Source organism: Monomorium pharaonis, chromosome 11, assembly GCF_013373865.1.
Source record: "Monomorium pharaonis isolate MP-MQ-018 chromosome 11, ASM1337386v2, whole genome shotgun sequence".
Lineage (NCBI taxonomy): Eukaryota > Metazoa > Arthropoda > Insecta > Hymenoptera > Formicidae > Monomorium > Monomorium pharaonis.
In genome coordinates this window covers 12,285,838-12,300,219 of record NC_050477.1, presented here as the reverse complement: position 1 = coordinate 12,300,219, position 14,382 = coordinate 12,285,838, and the positions used below count along the sequence as shown (strand labels likewise).

Below are 14,382 nucleotides of genomic sequence, written 5' to 3'. Positions count from 1 at the left end.
CTTTATACACTTAATTCGAAATATTTTGTAATTAGATAAATTATTATATACTTAAACGCTCTTATATCATTAAAATCGTTAATTTTTTATTTTTTTAAAGTCTTGATCTCTCGGGACATTATTTATTAATTTTGTGCTTGATCTATTTTATATAGTGAAGAACTATATGAATATAATACGTACACACACACACACACACATTGCATACATGTATATATTAGCACGACCATCTGCGAGCATACGAAAATCTATTTTTCAATATATAATTATACTGTAAGACATTGCTTGACATATTAAAACAATTCACGTGTTTCGTAGTGGTTTTATCAATGTTATCCTTATTTTCTTCCACGTATTTATAAATCAGGAGACATCTTGCATAGTTGTTTTATATTACTACATTTAAATCTACATTGAAACTGTCCGGAGATGAATTTAGTGACCTGAAAAAGTAAACAAAAGATAAGCATCAGTCGTAAAACATTACATACAATTTATTATACATAATATATACTTTCTCGCGTCGGAAAATTCATTAATATATATTAATAGCACAAATCGCTTTGTATCAAAAAAGTACCCATAATTATAGTTGATAAAATTTATATATTTCCTATAAATATGTACGCATATAATACAAAAGTTATTTCGAAAATGCTAAAGATTCAAAATTCTTACAAAAACTCAGAGCAGAGAATACTATTAATAAGATAATCAATAAATAAATACTTCTTAAAATAAAACGTAAAGAATTAAGGAGTATGTAAGCCAAGCTAATACTAAAAATATTACACACACGTGTATATATGTATGTATTTATAATAATTATTTAATATAATAAGTAATATTTAGCACACATAACCGGCCTGGTTTATACGCTCCCTGATTCTTGACATTATATTAATAAGTGTTTACGATAATTTCTTCGTTAAAGAAAATTCGAGCATTTATCTGTGTCGCCGGTAGATTTGCATTGCGAGACGGATGTGTTGGTACGGAACTGCATGTAATCGGCGGAAGAAGTAAATCTTTTAAAGGAGGGACATCGAAACTTGAGTGAGAACGATGTGGTGACTTGAGCATCATGATTCATCGGTATCATTTGGTCGGAATCGCGTATGAATGTGTGTTTGGGAGTGGCAGTGTACGGTTTTTTCAGCCAATCTACTTGCCTAGTGAATTCGTAATTGGCCGATTAATCATTGATTAATTACAGTTTACTTTTACTTTGAAACGCGATCGCAGTTTCTACCTGGAGGTGGAAGCGACACTCTCATCATTCAAAGTCCTAATATCCGAGTGAGGAAGGGTTGTGCGATTTTGGGGCGTCTTTTGTTGGAAGAGAGTCGTTGTTTCTTCAGAAGTTCTAATGATCACGATAGGCAATGACAAGAGACCGTGTAAATAAATGATTCGACGAAAAAAAAAATAGATATGCGGTTATCGAACGTTTTTATAGTTATATAACATTATGATTATAAAATACCTGCGACTCTCTTCTTCTTTTCTAGCGCGATCAAACCTCTCGTTGGTTACTTGCCTACGGAGCTCGCTGATCTGTTTGCTATATTCCGCCGCTTGATTCTGATATTGCCTGAGTTCCGCAGATTCTGACGAACTACAATCATGTGAAGTTTAACATTATCAGAATAGAAAATCATGAATAATCAAAATCATAGAAGATAAAAACACAGATATAAAAAGATATTATTTAAAAATAATGACAATGAGACGTACAGTTTACTCTGAAGTTCAGAGACCTTCTGCTTCAATCTGGAGATCTCATTTTGCAACTCTTGATTGGTAGCCTGCGCGTTAATGGATTCCTGTCTTGCCTGGTCTAGAAGAGTCTCCAGTCGTTCTACAGTCACGCGATCTCTAGTAATTTGTTCCTGAATAATGCTCTGTTCAGTTTTTAGTCTTGACAATTGCGCCTCATACTATAAAAAATGGGAAAAAACAAAGCGATAAAGAAACCAAGGTAATACGCAAAAAGTAAAAATGGGATAAAGAATAAGTAAATTTACATGCACTTTCGCGGTGTCCTTGTCACCGAGCTGCTCCACAAGCGTATCCTTTTGTTGATCCAATTTCACGCATAGATCCCTAACCGCCATTAGATCGACCTCGGCTTGATGTCGCTGTTCCATCTCTTGTCGCAGTTGCGTCTCCAAGCTAGCAACGCTTTGTGTTAGATTGCTTATCTGAGAAAATCATCAAATTATACATACACATGAGAATAACATGATTTACATCTTGAAGGATTTGATTGGAAGGATTCTTTCCCGATTTAAATTAATTTATTTTCAGCTCAATGTTGTAATACGAGATATTGACGAGTAAATGTAGCAGCGATTCTTTATATTTTCTTATATCTATTGTGAAAGAAAAAAAAAGAAAATACCTGAGTTTCGTAACCCTTTATCAGACAGTCTCTGTCCGCTAATTGACGCTCCAGATCGAGTATCTGATGGTTCGCGGTTTGAAGAGCACCTCTGGCCTCCGCTGCCTCGGATTCCAAGCTGTGATTATTGTTTTCCAGCACCGTTGCCTCTAGACTGAGACTTCGGAAGTGGTTCAGCATTTCCGTTCTCTCATTTTCCTGGAAACAATCGAAGAAAATAAAAGATGTTTGGGTCGGATGTAAAAGAGATTCTCCAATCTTTTCACATAAAAAAACTTTACAAAACTTTGTGAGAATAAGTTTGTTATTACTGTGTAGACATTTCTAAATTTTTTCAAATTTTTTGACCCTATAGTTTTCTTTAAATAATTTTCTAAAACATGAAGAAAGAGAGAGGGGGGGGGAGAAGAGATAAAGATAAAAGCTAGGATTAATTATTTCTAATAATATTTAATACAAAATTAAAAGATCAAGGACAAAGCCTCTAGAGCCAATGCTGGTTGGATTTTGCTTGTATGATGGTTTTATTAATTAAATGTACAGACGTTTCGGCGCATGCGTTTTGGTCATCTTCAGTGTAATAAAATCATCATACAAGCAAAATTCAATCAGCATTGGCTCTAGAGGCTTTTCCCTTGATCTGCTATTCATCGAATAGAAGAGCCCGGACATAATTAATTTTTAGTTTAACAAAATTAAAAGTAAAAACTGTCATTTTTATGGATCTTTTATGAATTTCTATTAGATGTCAGAAAAAGCATTTTTGTATAAAAGCATTTTAGTATAAAAAAATAAATTTGTATTGTATACTTGTATAATTTGTAATTTTTTTGTAACAGTATGAAATGTTCATAAATTCTACAATTCTCTTTAAATATGATGTCATATCGGTAAAAATGTAGAAAATGTTTATTGTTTAAGTCATTATTATAAAAAATGCTTTTCCAATAATCTTTCTTTTCTATCAATATTTATCAACATAAAGAAAATAACAAATTATTGTTTTCATTATTTAATTAAATTTTGTGTTTATTATTTCAAAAATAAATTAATTGTTTCAAAAATACTCAGATAAAATAATCAGATTTATTATTTCAAAAATATCAATGTCAAAAGCTTTTTTATTAAAAAATATATGTGCAGGAAAAGTTATATAATTGTCGTCCTCCACTTTTTGAAATAAATAATTTTAAAACATATTTATAAAAAAAAATTTAAAGAATATTGAGAAAAAAATTGTATTGAATAATTTTTGTGTAAAGTTTGAAATGATTTTGAATCTGCTTAAAATCTTTTTCGTATCCACCTTCCGATTTAGGAGCTCTTCAGCGCGGCGAACTTCGCTGACATAGGTCTGCAGTTGCCGCTTCAGGTCGTAGCACTCTGCGCGCGAGATCTCCAGCTCACGCTGCATATTCCGTACTTCGCAGGTCGCCGCTGCCAGGTCGTCTTGCACCTTCCGGTTCTCCTGGATCGCGTTTTCGCGGTCCACCGACGCGGCCTCGAATTGCCGCCTCACCGTTTCCATCTCCAGCTGCATCGATCTCAGTTGACGTTCTTGTTCCGCGCTCTGATCGATGCACATTCTGCAATTAATAGCGACATTATACATTAAGAAGCATAGAAAAATTAATACAAAATAGGATTTTGAAAATCATAAATAAATGATAGAAAGAAGTTTGTATGAGCCAACATTTATTATTGGGTATATTTAAGAATAATTAATGTATATAAAGAATTCACATAACATACGTTTTAATTCTTGATTTGGATTCTCTTCGGTGCGCATTAATTGTGAAATAGTCGTAAAATTCTGATTATTAAATCTTGCATGTAGTAATCATTAAAATCTAATGATTGAAATAGTAAAAAATGTCATCAAATGTCAAAAAATATAAATTATTGAATTAATTGAAGTGAATTCATGTCGAGTCTACATGTTAAAATTCATTGAAATTAAATAAATAAATAGAAAATATAATCTTAACCAAACACGATGTCAATAATGATTTGAATTTTTTGTATGTATTAAGCATTTATTGTTAAATACATACATTAAGAAAAAATGTTAAATTTTTCAACTTAATTTATGTATTTAAATTAAATATAAATATCTGCATTAAAGTTCAAGTATTTTTGTATGTATTTTAAGTATATTTATGTATTTAAATTAAATGTATAAATACTGAACTAAAGAAATTTTATCAAATTGAAAAATTAACATTTTTCCTCAATACATAATTTACGCAACGTAAACTGCGTTGACTCATACAGGCTTTTCTCTATTATAGAAACATTAAACATCTAGAAAAATAATAAATTATCTTGATCCGTAATATAATTATTATAATCACATTATAATTATTTAATTTTTTAAATTATTATAATCAATTTCTATTCAATATCATTGTGATCTTGTACAATTTTCGATTGGGATGTCGTATGGCAATCCATTCGCGTTCGTTTATGCGGATCAGGTGTTCATTCCTCGTGGCGCAAGATACGTTCCCGAAAGGGGACAAGGGCGGCACAAACGAATTAGGCGTTCGTCTCTATTGGAAACTTGCACAACTCTCTCGAAACGAGGTACTTACGTGATTGGACTTTCATATTATATTTTACACAGATTGGATTTCTCATTGTCCGCAATTCCCTCCCCCTGATAAATCGGCGAAGACGAAACTGAACGGAATATCGGAACTATTCTGTGCGCGTGCCGTGTTTGCGAAATTGACCGACGTGTACAAATGATATGGAACTGAATAACAACATCATCTCAGATGAAATTTCCTCGGAAAGAACTGACGAGATCTCCGTGGCTTTCAATGCGGAAAATGCGGTTGACGCGTGTCTATCGAGAGCCAATCATTCCCGACTTTCGACGGGCTAACGAGTCAATAGCGGAAACGAATTGCAAATCTCGACAACAGAGTTCGAAGTCTCGCGACGGACGAGAGACAGACCAACATCGTGGACCATCGATCATCCGCGCGTCGCGCCGCGCCGTCGATTACGCGCGGTGCCGCTTGCGTAATCGCGAGACCTGCAACGTGGTCATAGCGCGTGCGAAAAATATCCGGGCGCCAGACGACTTTCTCTCGCCTGTCTTGCCGTCCCTCTAGTGGCAGCAGTACCAGCAGCAGCAGCAACAGCAACAACCATCTCCCGCGGAAGATCTGGTCCGCGGCATGAAAGTGAAAATCAATTCCGACACGCGCGCGAATCGATGAAAGCATTTTCCGCGAGGCAGCATAGCAACCATCCACTCGGCGATCCCGCTCGAAAAACAATTATTCCTTACTGCTGTTCGCAATAAATTCTTTTCAGTGTTTCAAAGATATTTGTTAGAGTATTATTAAATTAGTTTTCAATTTAATTTGTGATATTATTATTCCAGCTAGTTTCAACATTTAAAACTGTTTCAAGACAAAAAGTACTCGGTGCATAATTTACTGTACAGAAAAAATGTCCTTATTTTAAGTAATTACCTTTTCGCAAAATAATATTATATTATAATTCTTCATTAAAAAAAAATTAATTAGCAACCTTTAACAGTAAATTTCTTTCTAGTGACAATAAAATGATCTTTGAAGTAAAAAAATTATCAACAAATTAGAAACATTAGCATAGAAAAGAATATGTTTTATGCAAAAAAACTATTATTCTTTTTAAAAAATAATTTTATTAAAGGTAACAAGTTTAATTTTTCTTAAGAGGGTATCCAGTGCGAAAAAATGGTATTCCCTCAGGGGTTTCTGCTTAGCGCCATCATGAAAAATGTATTTATCTTTAAATTTAGTTAACATAAAAACTAATAAATATTTCATTATCAAGTCAAATAAGCAAAAATTTATATGTAAAAAAACATGTTCAGTAGTTTTTATTTTTAAATCTCAAAAATAGGTAAACTTTTTAACATTTTAGAGATCAGAATATCCATTTAAGTTTGAAAATGAATAAGTAAATATTTCTCTTTAGTTTAGAATGTTTAGTATTAAAAATAAATTTATGATATTCTTTTTTTTCTTTTTGGGAAATGTGCGATAGTAAAAGAAAAAATATTTCTTAAAACATTAAATGTTTTCTAAGAATTTATTGAAGTAAATTGTTTCTTGAAAGTAATTTTACTTAGGAATATTACTTTTTTTCGTGTATACAAATTCGCATAGAAATATCATAATTATATGAAGCGATAAGATCCAGCTTCGACCAACATAAGACTCATTTCTACTCAGAGTTATATAATCATATTGAATTTCACTTATTGTTACCATTTCACGTATTGTTTCTTGTACTTGTTGTCAAATATTAATAAGTTAAAACTCATACATTTTACATTAAAGAAAAAGGCGTCAATTTTAATAATTAATAATGAAATTTAAAAAATTATCAAAAAGTTAGAATATGAACACAATTCTTTTGGTTTAAAAGTTATTTAATGTTCTGTTTATTCTCGATTCAGGTGTAAAATCACATTTTGCTTATTTACAAATTTGATGAGAAAATAACATTACGAATTAAATCAAATTTTTTACACATAAAAAATTTTAGCCGCAAATGAATAACTCTAATAAATATTTGTGCAAAAGTTTATTTGAATTCACTTGTTTAACAGTTATTCACTTGTGGCTAAAACTGTAGCAAAACAGGGTTATTTTCGTTGTACAAGTTATTATAAGTCAAATTAATTTTATTTTTTAAAGTTTATTTCAAAATCAAAATTCGGATATTTAAATTTTTTGTCGTTAATTAAAGAAAAAAATAAATCTAAAAGTCCTGTAACAATTTCTTAATTTTAATAACTTTTAGCTAGTATTATAGATTTAAAATATCCTTAAAATTAAATAATATATTATCAAGGAAGCAAAAAAATTATATAATTATTGCGCATCAGCGCGTTCAGCTTTGACCGGAAAATGTATCTCATTATCTTGATAATACCAAGGGCGATACGCTGTGGACTCGTATAATCAATTTTCTCATAATTTGATCGCGTGTGTACTCGTGGACGATTCGTCCGCCTCGGGGTGAATTATCATTTCGTGATAATGACGATGGAAATTATGTCACGGATGTTACAGAAGAATGCATCCGCGGCGCTCAAAGAAATGATTTCTATTTCCATAGGCTTACGACAAGCCTATAAATTTCTCCTGTACAGGCGGCGAAGTTTCATCGTGAGCAATATCGCGATGATGAAATTTCAAGCCATAAATGCGTTCCCGGTAGCGAGTTACCGGTTTTTCCCTTACTAGTACCCTTTAAACGCGGAAGATTTTCAACGTGACGCATACCATAGCTAGATGCAGAAATGTCACTTCTTAAATTGCTCATTTATTTAATTTTTTTTTAATTTCCTGAAAATTTCCAGGATTTTCCAAAGAATTTTATCTAAATAAATGTATTTTATTATACGTGAAATATATATATATATTTAATACTGCTGCTAATTTAAATTATTATACGTGCTTTTTATTGCTCTATTCTATAATTATAAAGAAAAGCTACTTATGTTTTGAATATTCAATATAAAAATTTACTAAAAGGATATAATATAAACTATTAAAATCTTAAAGATATACGAGAGATAAACAATGTCAAAGTCGACAAACTGGCCAATTCTTTATTTTAGTTACAAATCACATTGTGATTAGAAATTGTTTATCTCTTGGCTAATTACTGGCGACAATAAGTTACTTCATCTTTGATTGATAAATATACGAGTTACCAGCATCATAAGCAATTATAGATTTATGTGACTTGGCCAAGACACGTTTTGTTATCTAGATATGAATTATGAATGTGTGTACATAAGGGAAGGTCGCCTATACTGTCTTCCTAAAGCAGTACCTCATTTCTTGGAAACTAAACATTGAACTGTATTAATTTTACACTGATAAAAACAATATAGGTAATTGAAAAAATAAAAACTTACATAGTTTTTTATAATTTATTCGTGACTATATAAAATATCTATTATATATATGGAAACAAATCTAACTATACAGTCGTGTTATATGTTGTGCTTTGCGGAACAGCACAAGGTATTTGTATAATCGACAAAAATATATATTACATCAAGGTGAAAAGCTTTTAAAAGTTCTCATATAAATTAACTTGAAAATATTTACAAATAAATCATGCTAAGAAAAAAAAGAAAGGAAAAATAAAGCTCACTATGCCATTTTTGGGGCTCAATTTCTTAGACATTTATTTTTAATTATGTTCCGACAACATTAATTATTGCAAAACGTAAAATAATATTATAAAATTTGTTATATACCATCTGATAGAAGGCACTTTCTAATTTACATTTATATTTTTTAAGTTTTATTTTTAGCTTTTATTTAAGAAATACTATTTCAAAACCAAGTGGTACGCCAGTATTATAAACTTCCTCCAGTTTAAATAAAATTTATACGTAAATTGAATAAAGTGTATACGGAACTATACAGTGTAAGAGAATACCATCAAGTAAATTAATATTAAGTTATAATGTATATGAATGTGTTCTATATATGTTGCTAATTCAAATAAATAATTGATCATATCAATTTATAATATCAAGAAAAAATAATCACAATTTTTTCAGAAAAACATAAAATTTAAATTTAAAAGTTAAAAATTTCAAAATTTTTTCTGAGTATTAAAACCTCATAAAATCTCATAAAAATCCATAATTTCTTAGGGTAATAAAATTTCTTCAAACTTCCAGATTTTTCTTAATAAAATAAATGCTGATCTCGATAATGCAAGTTTTCAAAAATTGCAAGTTTATATAAATTTTTATTTATATTTTTATTTCATATTTTCATTGCTAAATATTGCTTATATTAAGTAAAAATACAATATATTAATTATTAATGAGATTGTCATCAGATACTATTTGTCACTCAATTATCGCGCCTCCGCTTCCTCTTGACTTCTCAAGTTTACGTCTCACTCTCTCTTTCACGACGCCAGAACATTCAGAAGGAAAGTTCGCAGCCGCGACGTTAGCACAAAAGGAAAAGTGCCATAGAAAGCATCGCGAGTTACTCTACAAACGTTTCTGTTAATATGCAGGGATGTTTCTCGTGACATGGGAATAATCAACAACTTGACAACTTCGTGCTGACTTAATTGCGAAAGCTCCACGAAATAAACCTATTCGATACACGCATTGTAAAGTGCCAAATTCATTAATCGCTATTCGCGGCTATCTGTTGCCAAAATTTATACAATTTAAATATAGGTGATCTTTTTGCAAGATGCACTTTTTGTCGCGACACATTAAAATGTGAAAGCTATGCATAATGGTCCAGTAGCAACTCGCATTTTCTATTTTATAACCCAGCCGTAAGAACAACATAAGTTTCATATCAAGGATATCGAGTTGTCTAATCTGAGATAAAATCTTTATTCATGTGGACTACGAGCATATTAATAGAAAAGTTTTGCTGAAGTATTTAAAAAATTTGCGAAAAATTGAATTAGAAATACTTTTGTTAGACATTTAAATTAATAAGTAGGACATTTAAACTAATTGCTAAAGTGTCAAAATTTTAGCATTTATCATCATTGTTGAGTATGTTATATAATAATTTTAAAAATCTAAAAAATCTAAAAAAATTATTTTCACATTTGTAATGTTACTTTTTAGATAGCGGAAAGTTGCTAAATGCGTATCGATCGTTTAAATCATACTTTGTTAATACTTTATATTTTTACTTAATGTAAGCAATTTAGTGACAAAAATATGAAATAATAAGAAATAGATAACATATTTATAAACGTTTAATGAAATTACATCTTATTTTGTGCTAACTTCAAAAATTATGTTCAGCCGATGTTAATTTTTAATCAGTTCGTATAACTAATAATAATAATGTAATCATGAAACTTTATATTAAATTTTTTTATTGTATTTTTATAGAAAAAAGTTTATTTTATTGCACAATATTTTTTATTCGTGGTATATACATTTATAATTATTTTATAAAAATTAAATCAACATTTTTATAAATTTCTATCAAAGTTTTTAAATCGTATTATAAATTTTATTACTGTAAAACTAGTAAGAGAATATATATAACAAAACTAATTGAAAATGTCAATAGATTCATGTTTATTTTATTTTGACGTCCTTATCATTTTTCATTATTATTATTTATTAATTATTAAATATTTAATTCTTTTTCTAAAAAAATCATTAGTAAATAAATAGTTTTTTAATAATTCTTTAGGTTTTTAATTATTTTATAAATTCGATACAATTAAGAGACGATACGCTTTAGAGACTCATAGTTTGTGAGTTACAAATAAAATTTAGGCGATATATTGCGTAATTTTTTGCAAAAAGGCTCATAATAATTTAATTTGTTATTGATAAAAAATTTAATGTATCAATATTTTATAATACCTGAAACCATCAAGCCTTAATTTCCAATATTAATTGGATACAAATAAATGTCAAATGAGGAATATAATAAAAATTAATTTAAATGCTACACATTTGACGACTTTTCTCTCCTTCGGTAAAACAATTCTTTCCTTTCATTGTTATCAAAAGTAGACTTCATATGAAAAAGTAAATAAGAGAATGCAACGTCCTTAAGAAAGGTTCATTGGACCCTCTAACCGTTCCCTTCCATGATTGCATCACAAAGCAGTACATGTGGAAAATTGACAAGCGGTGTTAAGTCAGTTACAGTTAGTTAGAGTTGTCCTAAAGAAGATACGCGTTGTGTGCATTATATTGATTGTGAACATCTAAAATTTTTATCTTCTCAATATTGACATTTTCCTCGCTGAGAATCTTGGAGTGTGAGGACAAATGAATTATTTATGTATGAAAATTTAGGCTCTAACAATGCTATTCAACATGTTATTGTATATTGTGAATACTTGCCATTTAAAAATTACAAAGAAATTAAATCAATGAGATATTTTATTTTTTTGAGTCCGATAAAGCGAATATAAAATCTTGTGTTTAGATTTTCAAACGATTGACATCGCAACATCTTAACGCTGTTTCAAATTATAAAAAACTGCAACTATCAAAAAGCTTAATTAATTACTATTCCAAACATGTTTGACAACCGCAATTCATTACACCTTGACGAAGCCAGTTGTAAGAGCATGTTGAATTTGTGTGGACCTGGTGACCTTAGATAAATTTTTTTTCTTTTTTCTGAGCGCTTAATTATAATTCCCACAACAAATTATAGTTTTGATCAATTCGGTGGACCAACTGAAATGGACAATCGGGAATCAGAAACTTTAGAAAGAATTACAAATTTTGCTCAGCTTATAAATATGTAATTTGACATTTCTTCTGTTAAATTTCTACATCTACGATTCCATTGATAATGACTCAAAATGTAGTCAAAATGCGTCTGGACTTTTACATTGTATTAAAACTATTAAATGTATATTAAACATTAATCAATAAGAAAAAATAATTATTACACACCAGTTACCGCGTCGTACTCTTACAGCCCAAATACGTAGTATAATATATTTTCTTTGTTTTTTAAATATAAAGTCTGTTTTCTGTAAAAAAAAAAGAATTTTTTAAATGAAAAAGTGTTGGAGTGATTAACATTGAAGTAATTTTTTTAAGAAATATTTATTAATTTTTGTAGATGATATTTTTTTACCGTACACACTATCAGATAGATGATGTATAAATACATTAAATTAGACCATAAAGAAAAAAAAACGACAAAAATAATTGAGAGCCATTGATTGATGTAAAAAGAAAATGAAACAATTTATGCATCGTTTGAACTACAATTAGCATAAAAATTGAAAATTGACGAAATCGCTGCCTGTCAAAAATTATTTTAATCTTTGAAAAATCGTTATATTCAGTTTTTAATATCGATTGTAGTTTAGACAATGCACGAACTCATATAAATTAAGAAAAATTTTGTGTCTTTATATAAAGCAATTTTCAGTGGTTCTCAATCACTTCCACAGAAAAAAAGTTTGTTTTTCATTTTTAATGCTATGTATATCATCATTGGAAACATAATTAAAAATGTCATAATAATCTACAAAAATGAATAAATCTTTTTACAAAAAGATACATCTTCAATGCTTTTCTCTAAAAAAATTAAAAACAGGCTTTTTTGGACTCAACAAAGTAGAATAAACCCCCTTAAAGTTATGCATTTCTTGATTCTTATAGAGAGAAGCAGTTTAGCTCGATGTGAGCCACCTTTGTTCAGTTAGTTCGTTAGATCACGTGGAGAGACATAGGTGCGCCCTTTCGAGGATTCTCTAGTTTGTACAGCGTTACCGTTATAGGCAAAGGGCATTGCACGTTTCTACGAAACTAAAGTTATGTAAGAAGAGGCGAAGAGATGATGCGTGAAAGAAGGAACCATTGTAATCCCTATGCAGTGAATTATTCGAACGAGTGACATTTGTTTTGATAAGCGTTTTAAAATTATTCTGCATAATTCTATTTAACAAATCAAAGCGTTGCATTAAAAAAAGGCGTTCTTTAAAAAGAAACATATAAAAAATCTAATTATTTTTAGTTTATAAATTCATTAAATAAAGAAATTAAAAAAATATTATTTATAATTATTTAACATGCCATTTAGGTGCTTTTTTCTCTCTCTCTCTTCTTTTCTCTCTATTTCTCTCCCTTTCCCTCCTTATTGGATGTTTTATTTTATATATAACAGATTGAGTGTATCTCCATAAAATATGCTATCCTTCCCTGTATTGTTTGCAGCAACCTTTATATTATGTGTAAATTACTCTATGTGGTACTTTTTTAAACTATGGCAATTTTGTATACTTGTTAAATATAAATATAATTAAATATAATTATAATTACAGCGTTAGATTAGGTTATTTTTTATACAATTTTTGATAATTTTAATTTTGATTTTTGATTAATTATTTCAATAACTTCTAAGTTTAAAACACATACAAAATTTGGCTCAATTTTATTGTAACAAACTTATTACACTTTATTACAAATTGTATAAAACACACTTAAAGATATTGACATAAATCTGATACTAGTTAGAAACAAACGTTGTAAACATATGTTTCATGTTATTGTAGGTAGTGAAGTAATTTATTATCTTGGTCTGATATATACACTTTCTAAACTAAAGAACATAATAGATGTGTTGTATATTGTGTGTATTATTTGAGACGAAATAGGAAGAAACTGATTTTAAAGAGAGAAAAAGAGAGAAAGTATCGATTGTGCTAGAATTTTGCTAACATTAATTGTTAAAATATCGATAAATTATTGAATTTCGAAAACACTCCCCTGACAGGGAGTACATGTTTAAATCTATAAAGATTTTTAAAAATGTACAAAAAAAAACCAATTTTCCTCTAGTAACTCTCGAAACTAAATCTCCTTTAATACTAGAATTTTTTTTATAACTAAGATTTAATAAAATTTTTAAATTCTTATTTTAAGATAAGATACAAATACTTCCTTATTATAATTGTATTTTATATATTTCTACACAAAAAATTTTAAGAATTTATCTTTAAACTTATCTAACTATAATTTTAGTAAAATTTAACTAAGTTATTTTGCATTTTATTATGATAGATATTAACAAATAAAGAAAAAAGTAAAATTAAGAAAAAATTACAATAAAATTCTTTAAAATGTTATGTTGTAGCTTCCTACTGTAATTTGAAAATAAATAAAAATTTTTCTCTGCGTGTAATAAAAGAATATTTTCGCATTTTGAATTGTGACGAGTATCATACAATGCAAACGTAATATAAATGCTGCGTTCATTCAAATAGAATAAAAAATACGGAGTCCTTATATTTCTTAATAAAATGCGATTAAACCCAATTTGGAACGATTTCGTAATTTCTCAAGGCCGCAATAATTTAAGATAGTGACATAACAGCAACAGTCTCCTGAAAAATGTGGCAATGATCTGCTTGTTTCTTCACATCGGAATTGGAGTGTTAAAGAAACGGTTATGCGTTTCCCGTTA

General features: G+C 29.2%; 1 protein-coding gene across 2 annotated transcripts in view; it reads right to left on the bottom strand.

Moving 5' to 3' along the window:
• Nucleotides 1-101: 101 nt before the first annotated feature.
• The window catches only part of LOC105840364 (centrosomal protein of 135 kDa), a 33,519-nt gene continuing 19,238 nt past the window's right edge, over nucleotides 102-14,382 (bottom strand). For both annotated transcript variants that reach the window (XM_036294121.1, XM_036294122.1), the window contains exons 14-19: nucleotides 3,711-3,990; nucleotides 2,405-2,602; nucleotides 2,028-2,204; nucleotides 1,738-1,940; nucleotides 1,487-1,618; nucleotides 102-443 (exon numbers count right to left, since the gene is read on the bottom strand). In XM_036294121.1, the coding sequence (XP_036150014.1) occupies nucleotides 389-443; nucleotides 1,487-1,618; nucleotides 1,738-1,940; nucleotides 2,028-2,204; nucleotides 2,405-2,602; nucleotides 3,711-3,990 (1,045 nt within the window). In that variant the 3' untranslated portion in view covers nucleotides 102-388. The remainder of the gene's footprint in view (nucleotides 444-1,486; nucleotides 1,619-1,737; nucleotides 1,941-2,027; nucleotides 2,205-2,404; nucleotides 2,603-3,710; nucleotides 3,991-14,382) is intronic.